Genomic DNA, 24,333 nt, shown 5'->3' on the forward strand with positions numbered 1-24,333 from the left:
AGGTCATACAAGTATCTTTGCTGTCAAAAAAAATTGATATTTTTGATATGCATCGATAATGAACTATCTGAAACGATACCTCTCCTCTTTACACCTGTTGCTCTCCTCTCTGGCCGATCGTTTAACCCTTTGTACACTAACGTGCTGACGCGTACTGCTGGATTTTTCTTTATGACAGTGTGTTAGTGTGTGATCGGTCTGAATTTCGCACAGGATTAGACATAATTCTACAAATTCCCGCAGATTTCGCGCTCATATCTGAAGTGCGCACATACCGTTATAAAGCCGACCTCTGACATACAAGTAAAAAAAAAAGAAAAAAAAAGCTCCTTTTCCCGGCTTATTAATGATCAAATACACACAAAAATGTTACACTGTTCATCTGTATTGACGTAAATATAGACGGTTTCAACGGTAACAACATAAACAAACGCTACTGCGCATGCGCGCTTTTGTGGCCCAAACTTAACTTCCGGTAGACATCAATAACACCAGAGGATGCGTTATCTTTCTTATGCGTTAGCATCTTTAATTTTGATTGTGCACCATTATCTTAATGTATAGATTTTTTTTTTGTTTCAGCATGTTTATTATAAATAATCTCCCATTTATGTCTTTAATATAGAGTGGGAAAACGCCCCACTTAAAGGGTAGGTCACCCAAAACTGAAAATCCTGTCATTCATTACTCACCGTCACGTTGATCCCAGAGTTTCCGCTAGAAAAAAATGGTGCCGGAAAAGTGACCGGCAGAGGTTTCGTTTTCCGGACATTTTGATGATATGCCGGTCAAAAACTCCTGAAAGCAGTTTATGTAACTTTTAAAAAAATGACATAATCAGGCCGTATATGCAACATGTTTATTAGCCGAACTTTCAAATAGACGGAAAAAAACCATGAACGTCCGACTGGCGTCAATCAACCAATTTTTTTAACTCATAGGCGTAATTTGCGGGTGGGACAGGTGGGACATGTCCCTACCACTTTTTTAAAACATCTTGCTTCACGGATTAACCTAACTAATACAAACAATGCAGTTCAATGCAGCAAACGCGGCTCATGCAGTCTTCACACAGCGCTTTAATCTAACGCTTAACGCCGTTGCAGAGACTTTCTGTTTGTTCCGGTCAGATCGCGAAACAAAACGCACAAAAACTGTTCCTGCTCTTGATGCACAACCACTGATGGTATTCGGTTTTGATGAGAGAAAAAATAGACCACGAGGGCAGATTAGAAACGAGAACTTCTGACAAGTTTAACAGACTAGACCAGTGATTAAGCAAAGTGTGCAAATCTATTTGCCTTTATTCACGTGAAAAATCTTTAGATGCAATAATTAAACGCAATTAATAAATTTAATTATAAACTCAGTATGTCTCATTTAGTTGGTAACATTTAAATTGGCCACAGTGTGAAATGACAAAATCATATAATAGAATATAACAGTATACTGATACAAGCAGGTAAGCACTACAAGATGTTTTTGAAATCATTAGAGAAAACGACAAAATTACTTATTGTGAATAAGTGCTACCTGTTTAAAATGTGCTTGCACCCGATCATATTCAGTAGAAGGTAAAAAAAACAAAAAACAAAAAAAAATCCCTTAAACTTAAACATCCCGCTCATGCCCATCGCCGTGATCATCTATATCCAGCTGGTTGTTTACCGTGAGTTCTGAACATTGCACCATGTGCTTATTTAAATCTTTTCGTTTCTACACATATTAGGCTACATATTCCTCATGTCTGAGGCAAGCCTGCCGAGTTTCAGTTTGAGACGCGCTTCAGTTCATGATGAAAGCGATGGCTTCCGCGACCTAGTCTACTTATTTATTTCTTATTAATTAAATACATGCAATTAACCGAAGAACCCTTTATTAAAATTAAGAGACAATTTGTACAAAACGAAAGACAGGCTTTTTATAAAACAAAACTTAATATTAAACTAAATATAACCACCAAAATCATTTCTGACCCACTCGCATCTTTTTACTTATAGCCTATCATAATCAGATGAAATCTAAAAATAATATTATAATATTTAATCATAAATATGAAGAAAAAAAAAACATTGTTTAATGGCTACAACAAGTATAGTAAGCTACAGATTTATGTCATGTCTGAGCTGGATTTGAACGAACATCATTTTACCGGTGGGTTCACAATAGCCTATATAAATGCACTCGCCTTTCAATTATGCAATGCGTCGGCATAACATGTTTCTTTGTTTCATAATATAAGATTAATGTTGGGAAACTTGTGTCATGTGCTCTCTGCTTGATTTTTAATATTTATATCATGTTAACCAAGAATAGTACGTCAAAATGTATTTCTACTGAGTAGTGCGCCATACAAACAGACACAGACCGGAAGTTAACTTCGGGCCAGGCGCGTAACCGTAGCAACGCGCGTGCGTTCGATGAAACCGTCTATAGTCTTAAACAGTTCAGGAAGAATGAGCAACAGGAACAGTGTTTCCACACTTGCGTCAGGTCTTAAAGGGGCAGCAGTTATTCAAACTACAAAAAGACAAAAGATCACTTGCTGCTCTTTACTGATTAACTTGTGTAACTTTAACAGATTCATATTTAATTTTTACAATGAAAATCCAATGTTATTTTAAATTTGATAACTTGTTTATTTTTTTAATTCAGTTTCTCACCTGAAGACAGTTAGACCTAGGCCTACCTGATTTATTTGTGCGATTGTTTTTGCTTATTTGTTCTTATTTTATTACTGTTTTCTCTTTTTTTTTACCATTTGAAGTCAAGCTTTCTTGTGCTCTATGTAAGCTACTGCAACACAATTACCCCATTGTAGAACATGCACTGTAGGCTAAGCATATTTGTGAGATAATTGTAATGGTAATTGATCAATGTTTATGAAAAAAAGCTTAAGCTTTATCATATAAGATAATATTTATTTATCATCTCTTCAGAAGAAATATTTGATTACCTAGACTTTTAATAGACATACACACACACACAAAAGAAATTAATTAAAATTAGAAAAGGTCAATGAGCTGAATCTGATTGACTGTCTACCTCAAAGACGAATGTTTGCATTTTTAAAAATTTTCAATAAATGAATTGAAAGTGAAGTGAACCCGTCGAGTGATTTTGTTTAGGGTAATTGTTTTTACAATTACCCCAAAGGCAGGTTAGATAGTAAGCACAGTCTACTTAGACAGTGATACATTTAAAAGAAATACAACTTGTGATTTGGTTAAATATCTGATCCTTCTGCTTTACGAAACACAATTTTGGCTGTTTATAGCATTATTTTCTTTTTAATGTGAACACTAAATAATAATTTTGACAATGTATTGGTATGTAATTTACAGCGGTGTTAGGTGCTGGAAAAATCTTTAAAATTGACCTTGAAAGTGCTTGAAAAGTGCTTGAATTTTACCTTTGAAAAGGTGTACGAACCCTGGAAACAGCGCTGAACAGATAAGTAAATTGTGTGAAAAATACTGTGTTTTTTTACACGCGAAACATGAACTCATGTTATATTGCAGACTGTAAACATAATCAAAGCTTCGAAAAGACACAAAGAACGGGACCTTTAAAGTTCCCAAAAGGGAATTTTCACACTGAAGTCCAGAGTGTACATGTTCATTTTAATGGGCAGTTCAGCTCTGCCGTTATTATTGAGTTTATTTTGTCAGGTATGATTTTTACACATTTGTTCGTCATTAAAAAGTGCACAAGATGCGCCCCTTACAATATATTAAGGATTATATAAGATAAGAGGACATATCTAATATAACCAAATAAAATCTTTCATATTTAGCTGGTTCCTTCATTCGTTTTCTTTGACCAGGTATCTATCTGATTGCGAAATGACCAGGAGTAGACCTAAATGCCTTCCGAGATTTAATTCCGATCACTCAAACAAACCAATTGAGAAGGTGGTCTGAAAGCATTTCAGACAAAACCGGACAAATGTAAATGTATCTGGTTGTTTAAACCACGTGTATTTTTTTTTCCTCCTGGCAAACGGTTAAAAAATAATCGTGTGAGAGCGTTATGGGCTATATGTTGTAGTCAGATAGATATGGAGCTACTGCAACACGCATCGCTGCAAATGAGTAAGCAAGCCAACGCAAATGGCCATAAATGAAACTTAATCATCTTCAAATAAAAACTACTAAATGATCTTACCAGTGCTTAGGTCGCTCTTCTCATATTGTGGTCTTTGAATTTCAAATGAGCTGCTGAATAAAATGCATCTTTTGCTTTCGTTGCTGTGAACTCCGTTAAATATAGGCTATACCGCTGGAATTGAAGATCTGACTTATATCTGATGTTCTAATTATATGACCAGCACCTGTACATAAATCTACCAATATATGTGACTTTTTGGAATGACATCACTAAGAAAAGAAAAAAAAGTTCGGTTAATGGAAACGCAGTCATTTCGCAATAGTTTATTAACATTTATAAAATATATAGTTTTGCGCAAATCTGTAGGCTAATGGAAACGCAGCTACTGTTGAGCCTACGCGTCGCCAGAAATAGCACAAAACTTGTTATAGGAACAACTAACCTTAAACTTTATTTAATGTGAATTTTGTTTTGTATAAATTGCATCTTAATTTTTTTATCAATTTTTCATCAATCAATTGCCTGAACTTTATAAATAAGAAGCAAATAGACTATAGAAGACAATAATTGTGACATGGAGGTGCTAAGCGATCCCTTGCATTTCACATGAACTGGAGCCAGTCTCATATATAATCCAAAACTTAGCATGAGAAATATGTGCATAGAAAGCTTAAAATGTCCAATTTTAAATTCAAAAAATTAGAACTGAAAAGAAATAGTCAAGCAATGCTAGAATGCTGCACTCCATCACTGCATGTGCTCTGAGTTTATCCTGCATTTAGCCTAATCCTGACTCCTGATTATTTCATTTAAGTTGGATACATTTTGTTCTTGCACTGATGTTAAATTTGTAGCTATTTTGCACTTTAACAGCCAGTTTGAGATACAGGCTATATTTGATTATTGTGTGTATCGGATAGTTTACAAATTCAAATAATTCTGACAGTTTTTCCATTTAAATGACTGGGGTAAACGCGCCAAATCAACCTGGATTCACCCCATACTATGCTAGTGCACTTTCTTTTATAAATTTGTATTCTGGAAAAAGTGGCTGGTAAAATCGGGCAAAAAAGTTAATTTCTCACCCTGAATGATGCATTTCTACCTTCAATAAATTTCAGGAAATAATCATCTCTGTCCTTTCCAAACCTTCTTCTGGCAAATATTGCCATAAATTTGCCACAGATTAACCCCAAGTTTGCAGCAAATAAATCGCCAAGAGTTCAAGTCTGCTCCCACAAAGCACTGAAAATTGACCCAACAACCAAACCTGTCCCCAAGGTCCTGTCACAGAGCAGTAATAAATTTAACAGAGGAGGTTCATCTTTATTTGCCGCGAGATGAACCAGTATTTATAGATGAAGGAGACCCATCGATCTCCTCCCATGGTGGACATCTGCTTTTCCTCTGGCTGTCTGCATGCTGCTGAGACAGCATAGAGCTCTAGCATGGGCAGAGAGTACAGGAGCCTAGAGAGATATATGACCACGCTATACATTACCTCATTAAAGAGCTGTTGAGTACCATGGAAACGCTGCCTGAATCAGCACTTTTTGCGAATGCTGCTGTAATATCTACCCTCTAGCCTTACTCAGTCCCCATCATGCAGTCTGAATATACCAAATGATATCTGGATAGTGATACGGTGTCTGCAACATTCAAAAGGTGTATTTTGAACTCCACCTGTTTTTTTGTTTGTTTGTTTTTTCATTCTTTTATGTGCTAGATGTGTTCAACTTTTGTGCTAGCATTTCATGCTTTTTGCAGCGTCTTAAACATGAAGCCCAAAGGATACTTTAATTTTTTCATGGAACACAAAAGGAAACAAAGATCTGACTCAAAAGTACAATTGTTGGACATCACTATACTTCTCTCAGGAACATGTCAAGGGGAGCTTTCGGTGAACTACTGCTTAAACTTTAAGCTTTAATTTTAATTCCTTAAATCTGTTTCTCACACAAAACTATTGTATGATTTAATAATAATAATAATAATAGCGTATGAGTGATGTGGACCACTTTTGTGAAAGTTTTATGCTTTTCTGTCACTTTAGACTAGAAAACTGTGATTAAACCAAAGAGTGGCCAGGGTATTTTTTTAAGTCCCCTCCCAGCAAGCAATAGTTGTCTTTTCACTGTCTCAGTTAACTATAGACCCAATATAGTCCAGCTTTGAGTAACCCACTTCTAGACAAAAACCTAGAAACCTTTACATTTGGTTACATGTCGTTTTTGCCTAAATAACTAATCATGTATAATATTTTTTATAATGTAAGCAAAGTCAACAGTGATTACAAGTTGTTTGTTTTATTTTTGTGTGAAATTGACTATTCTATTCTTGGGCTATGGTTAGACCTATGGGTTAGACGTCTTAATTTTTCACTGACAGCCCACATTTTGACTTGTTTTAGTCTAGGGCTGTGTTTGGACGACTATTAGATGTCTTTTAAACACAAAATTGCTTGCTTGGCTCTTGTGTTCCATGGAAGAATGAAAGTAATGTAAGAGACGTGGTGGTAAGTCATTAGGAATTATGGTTTATTCATTTTTATACATTTAGCTCTGGTTCTTTAAACTTTTTGGCTGAAAACCTTTTCCAGCCATGTGATAATCTACAAATATCACAGAAATAATTTCACAATTTGTATTACTCTGCTCCTTTCTGCTAGATCTATATTGTGGCCGCATTTCTCATAGCAAGCATTAATGGCAGAGGAACAATCCTACTATAATTTAAAAAAAACTGCTGTTGTTGTGTCACAGAATGTAGTTTTAAGAGCTTTTTAGGTGCCAATGTGGTTGTTTAGACCTCAAATATAAGATCAATGAACTTTGCATATTTGAAAATTTGTCTAGACGTTTTCGGAGATCTGAGCTTCAAGCCATCAGCAGCCATTCAGCACTCATTAACCCGCTGAGAATAGCTTTATTTCGGCCAGTCCTTTGGGAATTTATTAGCCTGGATGCCAGCCGAACTTAGTCCCACCCACAACATTTGAGATCAGGAAGTTTGGTCAGGACTTAATCCATTGTGGAGCAAAACTATGCTCGAACCAGAGCTGTTTGGGCCAATCAAATTGTCAGGGCGGGCTTTATACGATGAAGGACAGATGATCAACAGTAAGGTTGAATTTGTTTACTAAACGGAGAACTGGTTCATATAAGCATTCACCTTTACTATTTCTCTCAAAAATGATGATCGTGTTGGTAAGTACTTCATGTATCCTTAAATTCTGTTTACAACACCGACAAAGAAAGTTGACACACTTCGTCTTCTACTTCTTCCAGCGTAAAAGATTAATTGATATTAAAGGATTAATTAGTGGTTGTTATTTTGACTTTAGGAAAAGTTACATTATTATGTCAGAAATTGTTTTCCTTAACGGACATTCAAACTGATTTTTTAATTATGAATATAGGATTGACCTGAAGAATAAATGCGATTTTAGATGTCATACACCTACTTAGTCAATCTCTCTGTTGTAATACTCTACATAATACAATAAGCTTTCATGAAATAACTCAGCGTTAAAAAGTGACATTTTAGAATTAGTACCTCATGAGTCATGGCTCATCTGTTAAACTGTCAACTAGAGATTTGAATCTGTGGCGGCAGGAAATACTCCTGAATAATACTGAAAAAATTATTTGTTTTTTATTGATTTACAATTTTGTCTTCAAACTGTTGTAAAAAAAACAATATCACGCTCGTAGTTGTGCAAAATGCACTATATTGCCAAAAGTATTGGGACACCCCTCCAAATCATTGAATTCAGGTGGGATTGTTTTTCAGGGGTTGGATTTGTCCCCTTAGTTCCTGTGAAAGGAACTATTAATGCGTCTGCATACCAAGACATTTTGGACAATTTCATGCCCCCATCTTTGTGGGAACAGTTTTGGGATGGCCCCTTCCTGTATCAACATGACTGTCTGTGCACCAGTGCACAAAGCAAGGTCCATAAAGACATAGATGAGTGAGTTTGGTGTGGAGGAACTTGACTGGCCTGCATCTCAACACCTTTGGGATGAATTGGAACGAAGACTGCAAGCCAAAGCCTTCTTGTCCAACATCTGTGCCTGACCTCGCAAATGCGCTTCTAGAAGAATGGTAAAAGAAAATCATATACACTTACTAACCTTGTGGAAAGCCTTCCCAGAAGAGTTGAAGCTGTTATAGCTTCAAAGGGTGGGACAACTCCATATTAAACCCTACGGATTAAGAATGGGATGTGATTAAAGATCATGCATGGAAAGGCAGACGTCCCAAAACTTTTGGCAATATAGTGTATAGTGGTTGCCTCTGGCACTCGGCCTGTAGCTTTGTGCCTATGGCCTAATCACAGCCGTGCTGATATAGAACCATACCGCACTCCTACTCATGTGATATTGCTCATGTATTGCCAGAATGTTAAGATTACAATCAGGTCTTAATTTCAGTGTTGATACCCAGAAAATATTATTGTTTTGTAATCTTCTTGGAATTGGCAGTGCCAGTTGGTCTTTCTAAGCTTCTGTTTTTCATATGTTCTTGTAAGAGCATTTGAATCTGTGGGTGTGGTGGCAGCGATCTGCGACCGGCCATCTCTCCTCTCTCACACTCCCTCCCTCCCTGTCTTTTTCAGTCTTGTCACTGTTTGTTGTCTCTGTACGTGTGAGTGTCTCTGTGAGTGTTTTTACATTGCCTGTGAGGTTTCTGACAGACTTTGTGTGAATCAGGGTCTCAGGAAGACGGAACATTGGGAAGCTCAGGATGTCTGTCTCAAGAGGAGTTATCAGAACAGGCTTCGCAGGCCCAGGATCTTGAAAGACTGGCTCAGCTCTGCATCATGAGCAAGAGGTAGGAGAGTGAATTGACTGTGAAAATGATACTGCATACATACAGCATGATAGATTGTTTTACCAGTCTGGTTTTGACATAAAATGCAACACTAAAGTCAATGTGTATTGATAGAGAGCGTTTAATGAGCACTAATAGTTTTAATACATGATTTTGGAAGCCGCATTCGATCATTCTTGCATAATTTTGCCAAGATTTACACAAGGTCATTTGATTTGCACTAACTGTCCACACGATATGCCTTGTTTATGTCTCATTCCAGAAATACTTGACTGCTGTTCTAGTAACTTTTCTTTGTTATATAAACAAATACAATTTTGAAGAGGGAACTGTTTCAAATGGTAACTTCAGCTATATATAAAACTATACTTAAAGGAAATAACTGCATGTTTTACAGTCTTCTGAATTGGTTAATGTTCTGGGAGTGCAGTTGATATTCTTGGATGTACACAAGTTTTATTTATGTTGCATTAGGAATTCCCTATTATACTGGGCCATGTGTGCGCTAATAGGGAGAGAGGAAGCGAAAGGTGACTTGTGTTATGCGAGTCTCAAGGTTTCAAATGTTACTAGGACACTGAAAGAGGTGTCTGCTTTCCTCCAGGGGCTTATAATGATGAGGCGGTCTTTTGTAAGCCACTACTGCATACACTTGAGGACATTTATGACCACCAGTTGGCCCTTGTTGGGGACTTAAAGCATTTAACTTGATTGTCCCAGGGAAAGAGACAGGTTGTTGATTCCACAGGAGAGAGGGTGGCATTAAACTTGAATGAGAACGAGATTGTTTTATTGCTGCCCCAATAAGATAATGTTTCCCAAGACAAAGAAATGTGGGGGTATCCACACCATTTGTATGTAATCCCTTAAACTCTTTGGGTCGGGTAACTCTTGAAACCTGACCAGGATAGATCTTCAAGATCTGTTGGTCAACTAGGACAGCAGTCATGGTTGAAGTTGTTGCTATTTCAACTTAAAAACACCTGTGACCTCATTATGTCTCCCATTAATAATATCAGTATATGGATCGATGTCAGGACATTCATTTTTTACCTTTTATTTATTAAAAAAACAAAAAATCATACATTTTATACAAACTTTCTTACGAAAGCTTGGGCATTTGACTTGTTGCTTCACTGCCTGCCCTATCAGGCAATGACTTTGCATGCAGCATTTGCTCATGAAGGCACCTCACAAAACTGATTCGGACAGACTACTGAAGCAGCGTAACAATTAATTGATCTACAGCAAAATAGAGAGAGCTTAAGTGATAACTAAGCAAAAATTAAATTACTACAATAGTTTTTTTTGCTAGAAATGACAGTAAAAGTGGGAAAGTAGGTAAAAAATGTACATTTGAACAAACTGACCACCAACCAACCACAATGTCCAGATGCCATCTTTATTTATTTTTAGCTCAAATGTTAAGGAAAACAATACAACTGACCTTATATCACATAATCACAGTAACAAAAGCAAACTTATTTATATAATTAAATTGTTTAACAGGAAAGTAGTTTGGATTTATGGTATCATTTCTCAGAATTTTTAAGAAAGTCATGTGGTGCGACCAACACAATCATGTGGTCCAACTAACAAACAATAATATGCAACAACAACTAATAATAATAATAATAATAATAGATTTTATTTATAATAAATAAATATAAATATAATAATATTCATACAATTTGAACTGACAGGGAGAGATTAGTCCAGGTTGTAAGTTGTCATGTGGTGCAACAACACACACAATTTTTTTTTAAATTTAATTTGAACTGACAGGGCAAGGTTAGTTCAGGTTGTAAATTGTCATGTGGTCCAACTAACATGTAGAAATATGCAACAACAACAACACAAAAATGTATATTAATGAAATTTGAACTGACAGGGCAAGGTTAGTTCAGGTTGTAAATTGTCATGTGGTGCGACTCCACAAAATGTAATATTTGTTTATATTGTATATGACAATTTTAACGACCTTTAAAAATAAACTCGTTTTTGTCTTCTTTTTTTTCTTTTCTTTATAGCCATTATACTTTCTTATATCACTGACCCTCAACTCAATATTGTATGTCTATGTATTTATTTATTTGACAACCCCACTGATACCCCGTAATGTGTTTGTATACATTTTTCAGGTACCATATAAAGGGACTTTTTTTTTTTTTGACACTAAATGAAGCCCAAGCTCTATGGAGTGAATAGGAAGTGGTTCTGCCTCTTGAATCTTTCAGTGTTGGGGCAGGAAGTGCTCTTGTAGCTGAGAGCTTTGCCATGTTGTGTCCGATCAAATGTCCTTCGAGGACAATCCAAAACAGTGCAAACCAACACCTAGTCATTATTAATTAAAGCACGACCATAATAACCACACTGACATATGTATTGCCTTTAAAAAAACATACTACATTGAAGAGAAGTACAGAAGAGTATAAAAATGCAACATTCAAAACACATGTGAAGGATTCAATATTGAATGCCTGACCTAAATGCAAAAAGCAAATTAAAGTCATTTTACAAAACAGTGCTGCAACCAGGACTGCGTAGTGCTAAATGACTACATGAGGAAAAAGTTCCATCTAAAATCCCTGGGGAAATTCTCATTATACACCCTGAGGGCAAAGTGTCGCCTATCAAAACAGCACTATTGTTCACACACATGCCAAGGGTTCCAGTTAAAAAGAAGAGAGTGCCATAACTTTGGCACGGGCTTCACATTTCCACTCCCTCTTGTAGGAATTACAGCACACGTGTGCCCAGATTTGTTGTGACGGGTGCTGTAATGGATCCGCACGCCTCATCGAGGCTGACTGAGGTGGGCTATTGCTGTGGCATTCTCAAGCGCTCTGTATCTGCGCTTAAATTAAGCAAAGGTACCAGTCCAGTGGGATCAGATGGAGCTTTATGACTATGTGCTCTACTTTTTTTTACAACCGCTTCCCAATACTATTTGTAAAAATAGACAGAACAGATTCTATATGGATAAAATATGGTATATATGAGTCACCGAGGATTTAGATAAAGGATGCACATTGTTATCGTCGGTCCCAACATAGTTCATCACGCGTGTCTTTGTCATTTAAAATTCGTCTGTATTTGCTTTTTACATAGCCTATGGCGCCTAACAGATGTTCAAGTGTAGGCTACTGAACTCTATGAATCATCTTTACCATCAGAATAGCATGCTACCACAGTGCTAATGCTATTTCTACAGCACTGCACACAATATTTGAATTTTATGGATGCACAACCCTTTGGAAAAGTAAAAAAGAGTATTATTACAGAAAGAAAATATTTAAAAGTGTGAATTTAATGAAAATGTATTATAGTTTACATATATATTAAATAAGGTTAGCTGACTTTGTGCTTTTTTGACACTTAAATATGACATACATCTTTAAATGTAATTTAAATTTTACTTCTATTGTCTTTGAAATATGATTAAAGTGTACTGACGAATGTCAATAATTTATGGTAAACAACTATATACTGTAATGTCATTTCTATTGAAACTTGTCTTTCATTTAAATATATTTGTAAAAACACATTTATAATGAAGTTGCCATTTATTACATTTTAAATATATTTACTTGTAATATTGTAATGTAAAATTGAATAACACTACAGTTAAAATTATAACCACATACTTGTTATATGTTTGTCATCACATCAAAATAAGTGTATTTCTTTAAAGGGGGGGTGAAATGCTGTTTCATGCATACTGAGCTTTTTACACTGTTAAACACTTCAAAGTTTCAAAAACTAATGTTGGAAGTTTGATAGAGTATTTCGGTGTCAAAAATACTCCTTCCGGTTTCTCACAAGTTTCGGAGAGTTTTTTTTCGAGTATGGGTCTACTTGACGTTAATAGATCGGAAGGTCCTTGTATGGGCCGTACGGGCTCTTCTCCCGGTAGGGTGCGCGCGCGTCACTAGCGCGAGAGAGGAAATGCACGCCCGTAAACAGTCTCTCAGGTGCAGATCCAGTCGTCCGTGAACACTAATGGCGCCGCGCTCCACTTCATTCCTCCACTTTGACATTAAGCGACTTCAACGCTTCAGCACAGCATTCCGGGAAGGCAGCGCTGCATTTGAACCGATTTGAACGCAGAAATGCTTCAGTCGCATCGCAAAGTGGATCTCCACACTCCAAGAAGTGTGTTTTTGACGGAGCCGTCCCAGCGATAAAGGTTCGGTCCTGCTTTGGAAGCAGCCGGTAAGTAAAACTGCTTCAAATGTCTGTGCTGTGCTAATCGTCGCGTATGTAAACATCAGTAAACGACACGATCGCGTGCTTCGTCATTCAAATGCACTAACGGACTTCATTGCTGTTCTATGTAACTTATAATGTTACACTACTCTGACGTGCAAAACCGTTTTGCTTGCTACTAAGGTTTGGTCGCATACAATAGTCCATAAACCGAATCATGTCATGTTGACAGGCCTCTAAATACAGTACATACCACAGAGACGGACGTCCTGCTGTTGCTGTTTCTATTTCAGCCTCCGAATTAGATTCTGGATCATATCTATTAGCTGAGATAGCGATGGGTTTCTCCACGCTTGAGGGCGTCACCGATTTGCGCATATGTCATTCTTTAGCTCCGCCCACACAATACGCCTCCAGGCGCTCGGTTTTTTCCGGAAAGACTCGGTACAGCCTATATTTCTTTTACAAATATAATAAAACGAAAGACTTTTCGGAGATATGAAGGATGCAATACTACTCTATAGGTACTCAAGATTGACATGAGATTGACTGAAACTGAGTGTTTCACCCCCCCTTTAAAGGTGGTGTAAGTGTTATTTCAAAACGGTTTTACAAAACGGACTCGGGCCGAGTCCAATAACAAACTTGTAGCCAATCAGCAGGTAAGGGGCGTCTCTACTAATGATAGTGAGAAGAGTGCGCTCAGTGCACGTCATTATTCAATACACACGACACACATGATGGACATTAGCTGAGAACTAATATATGCTGGCTTTTGCTTGAATATGCTCGTGTGTCATGTTCGCTTGTTTGTCCATTTGCGATCGTATTGTGGCTCACTTCAGCGAAGATAAAGACCCGTTCATTAACACACCGTATGGAGCATCTAAATCTCCTCACTGTCTGTTTCAAGCGTCAGCTCACACAATGTGTCTGACAAGTAAGGTACTATACTCCTAATGTTTGTTTCCTCTTTTCATGATCTATATAACCCTTTTCCAGTCATAATTGTAATATGCCGTTAGCTGGATTGCAAACAGTGCTTGTGTACTATCGAGTTGTTCATGAGAACGGTTTGTGTTTAGTGATCGCTATAACTCTAATCTGGTCATAATTGTAATATGTTCATTAGTTAGACTGTCGTGCTCGTGTTATATCGAGTTTTTCATGAGAACGATTTGTGTTTTTGTGATGGAAGGGGTGACCTTTTCATTGAATATTCGACCTGGATCTATAACACAGATTCTGCCATAGTCGTTGCCTGGGTTACATATGTGTGGGGCGGAGCTATCAAAATAGGGCAGAGAAACCCTTTTGGGGGTAGGGGCGTGTGTGTATTGGTGATTTGAAATATCAACAACGGTTAGCAGAAAGCACTTACCACACCTTTAAAGCATGACAAATGATGATAAAAAATTATATAAAATGTACTTTTTCAAAAGTGTACGTAAATGTGTTAAGAATCGTGCTCTGTCTAAACCTAAGTGGACTCTTGTTTGCAGTATATTGATATTTGATATGTATATACATTTTATTATAAATATTTAATATATACTGCACAGTAAGCAGTATGCTAGTATTCCACCGGATGACAATGTGTCATGAGGGTAGTTATATAAGGTTTTATTGAGGGTGAGATCCAGTGAATGTCAAGTGTTTGCCTGACAGTCTCCCATCATTCTCACACTCCATTATGACTATAAATATACTGACCTGCTGTGATACATTTTTGATAAGCAAATAAACGTAATACCAAGTCGATAGTTATGTCCTAACATGCTTTACTGTACTGACTCATGTACAGTTAGTTTTGCTTGATGTATTCTATTAGATGGATTGTTCTTGCTGTTGCTCGCAGAAAGAAACATATCAATTTTAATGATCCATCTAATATAATATGTGATATTATTATGGACCCTCTGCAAATAAACTCTTCCCCTCTCCCTCTTTATGGCTGAGGTAATAGAAAAAGGTCAACCGAGTCCCCAAGGTGTAATCAATTATATTGATTTGCTGATCGATAATATCCAACATGTGCATGCATCTCTCTCACACGTGCAGTAAATAGGCAGACACATTCTCTGTGGTTTTCAGACTCCATGTTTCCATAATATTTATAGTGTTTTTTTATGCGGTATGTACATTGTAGTTTGGGGGTAACGCATTACAATTAACGTAAGTTACGTAATCAGGTTACTTATTCCATGGAATGCATTACTTTTACATTTACAACAAAATATCTAATCTACTTTTTCTTTAAGTAAGTTACTTTGTTTTCCCATTTATTGTGACACCTCTCCTGTCCCTATGTTGAGAGAAATCGGCAGTAAGTGCAAAGGTGTGTGCGGAGTAAATATAATGTGAAATTAGCAAATATGAAGATGATTCATTTACACATCTCACTTGTACAAAAACAGATTCAGTATTCCTCCAAATGAATAAAAACAGTTAAATGCAAAATTAGAACATTAAGCAAACCTGCAATAATTAAATGTTAAAGCTGCATTTCGTATTTTCGGTTTGAATTATAATTTTACTTTGGTTGTGCATCGTCTCCTTAATTTATGGATCTAATGTTTTGAGTATGTGTGGCTGTCATTCATTCACCGCACTGGTGTGTGTATACTGTACTTCAGAATCACAGATTCTAAAGTCTTGGAAGTATGACCAAAATTTTCACCGGAAAGTGAGTTACGTGTCTGATATAAATGATCCGCCACCTGCAGCATTCTCACATGCGATATAGACTACCCTACTCCTTTATGTAGACAGACATGACATAATGACTCAAAGACATGCGACAAAAAACCAACAGTACCACTCAAATTATAACACATTATTACAAGCTTACCGTTGTGAATCGGGCTAAGGCAAGGAGATAGTTTTGAACACTGGCTGCTGGTTATGTACTTGCTCAAATTGATTTTGGATAATTTTTCACCCAAAAAGTTACGGACTGCAGCTTTCAATAAAATAAGTATGCTTTATTTAAGCTCACTTTATTAACCAGTGTCTTTGCTGCTGACCTTCGAATATCCAATTCAACCATACTAATGAGCAAAAAAATTCAGATAAACATCACATATTTCATTCAGTTTTCTATGTTTTTATTGCTATAGTAAAAATGTTGAACTTTATTCTCATATATCCTATTCTTCTGCAATCCAGAATGGCAGCTACGCTGAAAGGTTTGAGTTGTGCCCTCCATAAAAAGTAACTAAGTACCGCAATTAGTTACTTTTTTTAGGGAGTAACACCCTATTTTAATGCATCACTTTTCTAAGTAATTTTCCCCAACACTGGTACACTGTACACCCTAAAAAGAATATTGTATCTCAAAAATCTCACAATGCATTGCATTTGACCATTCTTTTCCAAAGTAATAAAAGAACTAGAAATAGCATCAGTTGTCATTTTTCATTTTATTAAAATAGCATTCAGATTTATTGAATTTGATTTCAGTAACTATTTACACACACAAACACACGTCTGGCTCATCATCTTTGTAGGGACTCTCCATAGACTTAACATTTTTTATACTATACAAACTTTGTATTCTCTCCCCTTACACTAACTCTATCCCTAATCCTACTCATCACACTAAACGTTCTGCATTTTAACATTCTGTTTTCCTCATGGGACCTCAATTTAGGTCCCCACAGTGATATGAGTCCCCATTAGGCTGTGTGCATTCAGGTTGAAGTCCCCACTTGGATTGAAAAAACACACACAAACATTTTGTGCCATAACTTCTAACGTTTTTGTCACTTTTCATTGCTTTCAGACCCCATCTTGCTTTAGAATACAGTGGCAAGGTACGTACATTGTGTTTTAGTATACGTGCAAAATGACAGAAGGCTTGTAAAGAGGAGAAATGTTGAAGTAATTGCAATTTTAATCTTTTTCCATTTAGGCCACTAAAATCCACCAGCGGGCTTTTGGTAACGATCACCCCATCACAGCCCGGAGTCTGGAGCTGCTAGCCACTGTCTATGCTGAGATTGGCAAAACGGAATATACAAGTAACTATCTCAGTCCTCTTGATTCCACTTGAAGTTATGTCTTCAGTTTCCATTCAGCCATGCCACTAAAACATGATTTTGAAAACATTATTACATAATTAGACAGCTAATTGTCCTTACAAAAATATACAATTATATTTATAACTTGGGGGAAAATGCTCTAGAAACTCTTGAAACAATGTTCACTCAGAAATTGATAGTCATTTTTTACAAAAGAATCGGCAAACAGCACATTGAATACAAATTTAAATGAAAGTAGAAAACAGGTATATTCTTAAAACGTTTTATTTTTTTAGTTATTGTTTTATTTACAGTGTAATCTCTGCCGAAATCATCCATAGCTATTATAAGAATTGTTAATACTCCCCAGCAAGTAATAGCCGTAATTTCACTATCTCAGTTAACTATAGACCCGATATAGTCCGACTATGAGTAACTCGCTTCTAGTCTAAATAAACTTGAATTTGGTTACATGTTGTTTTTGCCTAAATCACTTGTGATTACAAGGTATTTGGTTTCATTTCTTTGATATGTTCAATTTCACTGACAGCTCAATCTTGCCTTGTTTTAGCCTAGACGTCAGGGCTGCGTTTGGACAGCTAATCGATATTTATTTTTTATTTTTTTTATTTTTTTCAACACAAAATTGTTTGCTGGGTCTAAAATCATAATAAATCATAGGTATTTCTAAAAAGTTGACATACAACGAAATTTGCGATGGACTTATCTTCCCTACTGTGATGTATATCATAGTAAAATGGCTTTTAGACCAAAAATTGATGTAGGGCGGGACTTGATTTAGTCCAGGAAATTGATTGGATGGTTGTGGTTTGACAATCTAATGTGATTGACAGGATGTCCTGCCCTAACGCCAGTAAACACCTCATTAGAAAAGATGTCACTGCTAGAGGGAGGGGATATTTTTATTTTTAAAAATTAAAGAGTATTAATTTTTTTAAATATAATGTGCACGGATAAATAATTTATCATAAATACCAAAATATTGTTTGTAATAATGACAATGGTGGCTATAACCAATTTACCAGGGTAGTTTGCTATATGGTAAATTTGTATAAAACTTAAATTAAAGGGGTGATGAGTTGAGAAATCAACTTTCCCTTTTGATATATATAAAAGGTCATCGTAATATAAGAATATAGCTGAAGATGTACTTGTTAGTATCCTTTTTATTTGAAGTGTTGTTGATTCGTTGTGCTGTGATTTAAAAAAAAATTACAATTGCAAAAGTTTTGATCATGCTGATTTGTCTGAGGTAAAGTTTTGCTGATGCACATTGTACTTGGCTTGTGGGTGTGTTAGTTATACACGGTTAACGGTTATATCCACCAGTCGGGCCGACCAAGTAATACAAAATAACATTCCAATTGGATGAGAGATAAATCATTGTGTTTGTTTGATAAAGACATTTTGCGAGCCATGTGGGTGATTCATTCCAAGTTTTCAAAACTATTCCACATGTAGAGCCGAAGCTCATTATAATTTGCACAACTGTTATCTAATCATAGTAGGTGTTCACTTTCAACTCTTCAATGCGGCATGCCCATAACAGCTGAGTGTTTCAGGAGCTAGGCTCAAAACTAGGGCTGCAGCTATCGATTCTTTTTGTAATCGATTAATCTACCACTTAATCGATCGATTAATCGATTAATCGGATAATAATTACTTTTTCTTTATTAAAGAGCAATAAGAGACAATAAGACGGGTATCTTAAAATTAACATCTAATTTGTCTTCTTTTTAGAAAAATTAAGTTTTATTGCTGAAATTGCATACATTAATAACTGTGAAACTAAACAATTTTAATGCATACAATTGCCATATTATATTAAATAAAAATCTATTTCAAATTACTTTAAAAAGGTAAACATAGTTCAATCTAAAACTAAACCTACAACCAATAAATCTAAATAGTAGTAATATAAATAACAGTAATGCCAATATAAATAATATAAATATTCTATAAATTCTATATAATATAAATATTCTAATATTCTATAAATATTCTATAAATAATATAAATAACTAAACATTGTATTTATGTTGTGCAACTTAACTTTCATGTATCAGCTTCAGCTCAGGCATGACATAAGCATTTACTGTCTTATTTACTCCTTTACTGAAGCAAAACATATTGGACAGGTTAACTTGGAACAAGAGATGTGCGGCTCAGCTCTATCGTCACCGAATCAGCTGTTAGAAGCAAACCATCCACCCGCACCCGATCGTCACAACTTCAAATCCTCCGTGTTAAGCGCAATGCTATCGTCACATATTAGCTACACTGAAGTAGGTTGCTAAACAAAACAAAAAAAAATATTTTGGCAAAATTACATTTACATAAACCAGGGTCGACAACCTATACATCACACGGAGGAATAACCGCTAGAACGTGATCAAACGCGAGATATGTTTAATTCAGTTAAAGTACATCACACATGCTGATCTTTTGAGCTAATCATTCATCATTGTAACACAGCTTGCTTTAAGTTAGTAGCTATAAATATGATTAAAGTGTGATATTTAAATTACACAAATCAATGAAATCACGCAGCTCTGAGCTCTGAAAGCACGAGCGCTGCTAATCTCACACACACACACACACACACACACACAACACGCGCGCGCGCGCGCGTTACAGCTTGTTCTGATATTTGTTGCGCCTAGTATTGAGAACATCTAATGGAGCATTTCGAAGATATTATCAAGTAGGATATATAAAGTCTCATTTCACACACATCACAATGACGGTGATCCATGTGCAAAGCTGCAAACTCCATCGAGTTCATGTGTTTGGAGTTGCTCGTATCTCCTCAGCTGACGCGTGAACTGCCGCAAATGAAACTTAAATGTTCAGCGTCGCATCCTGAAGCTCAACACACAGTTTTCTTCATTTAAAAACAGCGATATTAAATGATATTACCAGTGCTGATGCCCACCCGCTCTCTCTCTCTCTCGCATTGCGGTCTTTGGATCTCGACATGAGCTGAAAACGAAAGTTAAAGAACGACACGCATTCATTGCGTTTTAGCGTGATATGAGAGTTCCGCGTCTTTATTAAAATCAACATATTAACGATTTCTCTCATCCACCTGCAATGTTTGGGATGTTTACGCACCTGAACCGCGGATATAACCGCAATCCGCTCATACTCCGAGTCCTTACACAAAAAATGTCTTTCTGCAATATCTGTGTGTAGTTAAATGGACTAAGCGAAGCGTCGAGGCAGATGATTTTGCCTCGAGGATTTTTTTGATTCGATTAACTCGAGTTACTCGATGAATCGTTGCAGCCCTACTCAAAACCAGGGTAGAATATAGCCTATTACTTATTCATTATGAATAAGTTCATGACCCCTTTAATCACATCTGCTTTGCAATTTACTGTACATTTTAGTCCCATACAAGCCAGCAATCTTTCGTTCTGATTTTCAGAGCAAAATAACCACAGTCGATTCAATGAAAGCTCTTTTAAGAACTATTTTTGCCATATTAATTGAGCCATTTACTATTTTCACTGATTGAAGAAGCACGGAAATTGCACAACATCAAATCTACTGTACATACAGTTCTGTACGATTAAAAAACTGCAGAGTTAAATCAAACGAATGAGTAAACATTTATTCCAAGCATGCACTTTCTGTCAGAGGCTGATGGTGTTGTAGATCTCTGGCTGAAAAGCTGGGTTGTGTCTTTGACAGTTTGAGGCCAGGGCATTTTTGTAGGCAGAAATGCTTTGCTAGTTTTCTGGAGGGACGGGTCGTTCTGTGTCTTCCCTACTGCCTTTTTCCTGGACGATGAAAAATGTATTGTATAGGGCAGCAATGTGTCACGAATGTCAAACTCCACTGCCGAGTCAGCTTTTTGAGAAAATATGCTTTCGCCACAACATATCACCTGCGTGTCATAGTTTCAATGCTAAATTGTTCTCTTCTAATCGCATTTTATCATGCAGACTGTATCAAATAGAAACAAATGCACGTTGCTTATTTTGCAGATTAAATGTTGAATATGTTGTTTTGCAGTTTGTAAAGTGCTCTTTGCTTTTCATTTTACAGATTCATTGGGAGAGTGTGTGTCGACTCTTTCCAAGAGGTTCTCGGCCACCGAGTCATTCAGCGACGCTCTGAGTGGCATCTCTCATAGCCATAAGGACAGACACTCAGAGTTACGACACAGAAAAGAGCCATACATACAACAGGAAACTCTTAAAACTAAGGTAATCCAATGGTCATTGACAATGATAATGAAATGGGAAAATATCTGGTTTTAAACACGTGCTAAGTTCCTAAATGTGCTGTTTGCATTTATGTTGGCTTAATATAGTTTTTTAAAAACTTGTATATTGTCAGGAAGTTTACATTTAATGATCCTTAAAAATGGCATTAAATAATGTTTACATTTATTCATTTCAAAAACATTTTACAATATATCAAAGTAGAAATATCTTAATTAATCATTCGAAAATTACAACCTGAGGTCTTCTTCACGATATCAGGACAGTTTTGACATTTTTCACTTTATGCCAAATTACATTATAGAGGTATATTCAAGTCATTGTATTTACAGTATGAAAAGTATTTTTTTACTAGATTCATCACATTATTGACCCATATCTAGGGTTAAATTCCAAATTCACAATTTGCAGGACTTACTTTCCATGAACCTGTTGATTCCACAAGGCACATTCATTTCTGTTTTGCTTATTGATTCCTGTGTGCACATTTTAATGTGATTTTAAGCCTTTCAAGCCTAAGATGACATGAAAGAGAAATCAATTTAATTGAACATTTGTTACTAGCAATTTTCTATTCTGCACGTGCATCCAAGGCGCGCACACAGAGGGTTTTTTCTAGCCTTGAAATCTAGATGCACCCTAGCGGCAGCAAATCTAATCTGCCGCGAGTATTGTCTAGCAACTCTCAATACACTTCTGAGCTGTAAACGGCAAACTCTGGTCAGGCCAATCACATCCTGTATAGAGTCGGTGGGCGGGGCTTAATATAATGACGGCCGAGTTGCGCATGCGTGCTTCTAGTAAACACAGAAACTGGCGAATGGTGGTGTTACGTCTCCCTATTAAAAAATATGTCTAGGAGTAATAGGGTCGGTAACATATGTATTAAAGTAAAATAAATTTAAATGAAAGGAGCGGGTTCAGTTACTGATAAATGTATGATAAGAGATAGATAGAGACAGATTTAAACTTTTAACTCTTTTAGTTATTCCAAAAATTATAAACAAACCAACAAACACCCGATTGATTTACAAAGTAATATAGTGATCATAGGATAGAAAATTTACAGAATATATATACAAAATACTAAAACAAAAAGCGTGGAACTATGAGCGGTGCTAAAGCAAAGAAATCAACAAAACAAAAACCAGCTAACTTATCAATTGAAGTACTTAACTATCTTAAAAATAAAGACAGAAATAAACACCTAAACCAACTAAGCTACACTAACTAACAAACATACATACATAAGGTGGCAACCGCTCCTTACCTGGTGTGTATAAACAATTTCAAATACTACGTGTTGTATTATGTAGGTCACATGACATGCTGACACTATCCCATTGCTCTGAGTCCGAAATGAGCAGTGTAAACACGCCACAAACAAGTCAATGTTTCAAACTTAGTCGTAACCAAAGCAAAGTCTTTCAAAACCAAGTTTCAATAGCAAAATATCAATCGGGGAAAGTAGTAACAAATGATCAAAACAAACAAAAGAAAACACGCCTCTCTCTTCCTCCAGTTGCTTCCTGGTCTTTATACAGGTGAGATGAGTTCTGATTGGTTCCTTGGGAGGGATATCACTCCTGGGCAAATGATGATTGATGGGCAAACCGACCAATCGCGAACCTAAGAATGAATGACAGCTGAGAATAATAAAGGGGGGAAGAAAGAGAAGGAAAACCACCAAAATTTCGAATTCACTGACTTCTTTCGAATCGGCTTTGACCGCGACTCTGGAAGACTTGGAGTTAAGCTTTTTTCTGAGAAAAGAACAAAGAACGGCACATTCTTAAATGAAAGGAAAGATTTCTAATTTTCTAAGAAAATTAAAAGGAAAGATGTGTTCAGAGTTTTCCGACCGGATACGGCAAAAGTTTAATCTGTCAACGAGCTCTGCTCCACCTTCGTTGCTCTGGTTGGTTGTAGCGATATCCAATTGCGTGCACACCGTGCAGAGGGAGTTTAAAAGACAACCGCTTATCCCTTCCCTCAGATTGAGCCCTGTCAATGGTGAGTTTCCAGACCAAACATCTTGATGTGGGTCTGGCTTGTCAGGCTAGGGTTTGTCTTAAGTGAAAGTAAACAGTTAAGAAAAGAAACGTATGTGGACCATATCGGATCCGTACATGAGGTCTTAAAGTGACGGCAGCTTAATTTCTACTGCTGTCTGTGTCATTAGGGGTTTATCCATAGTTTATGAATTATAGGCAACAGTTCCTTGTGTAAGTGTTCTGTAGGCTGCTGATTTCTGTTCATGTTATGCAGCTGCAACAGAATGTTTTGCAAAAAGACAGAATAAATATATTCTCTAAATAGATTATTTGATTTCTTTATTTACCTTATTGGAATTAAAAGTTAAAATTCAAACGATACCCTACACACACATCTCAGCTTAATGTGATTTACTCACTTAATAATGCACGTTTTTGGACCAACATCCTTCCATGTGTCAATCACATTGTTTTACACTCTACTACATTTTGCTGTTAAAATGTCATGACGTCATATGGCAAACAATCATGTTAATGTCAAAATGAGTTATAGAAAAGTTATAGGAATCTACTGCCATATGCAAACGACTTTATAATGTGTCTATCAAACATTCTGGAAGTCAAGTTTTGTCTTTCTGATTTCAGGTCCTAAGTGATAAACTGCCCACCTCTATCCTGAAAAAGTCCAATGCGAGCAATGCAGAGTCCGACTCAACACGCAGGCGGAAAAACGAGAGGCGGGTTCGCTTCAGAGAGCCGGAGATCACTGTTCATGGTAAGAGAGTTCAAACAAACCTGCTCTAGCAGTCCCTAAAATCTCTCCCATAAAGTCTCTTTGAACTGTTCTTTGAAGAGCTGGCACTTAAAAATAGTAAAGTGAATTAAACATGTTGAAGTAGGTTGTAAAAG

General features: G+C 36.4%; 1 protein-coding gene across 2 annotated transcripts in view; it reads left to right on the forward strand.

Moving 5' to 3' along the window:
* The window catches only part of c10h14orf180 (chromosome 10 C14orf180 homolog), a 43,499-nt gene that overhangs the window by 13,748 nt on the left and 5,418 nt on the right, over window positions 1-24,333 (forward strand). For both annotated transcript variants that reach the window (XM_067455109.1, XM_067455108.1), the window contains exons 4-8: window positions 8,826-8,946; window positions 16,940-16,970; window positions 17,069-17,177; window positions 21,252-21,412; window positions 24,070-24,199. In XM_067455109.1, the coding sequence (XP_067311210.1) occupies window positions 8,826-8,946; window positions 16,940-16,970; window positions 17,069-17,177; window positions 21,252-21,412; window positions 24,070-24,199 (552 nt within the window). The remainder of the gene's footprint in view (window positions 1-8,825; window positions 8,947-16,939; window positions 16,971-17,068; window positions 17,178-21,251; window positions 21,413-24,069; window positions 24,200-24,333) is intronic.

The sequence above is a fragment of the Pseudorasbora parva genome, chromosome 10, assembly GCF_024679245.1.
Source record: "Pseudorasbora parva isolate DD20220531a chromosome 10, ASM2467924v1, whole genome shotgun sequence".
Lineage (NCBI taxonomy): Eukaryota > Metazoa > Chordata > Actinopteri > Cypriniformes > Gobionidae > Pseudorasbora > Pseudorasbora parva.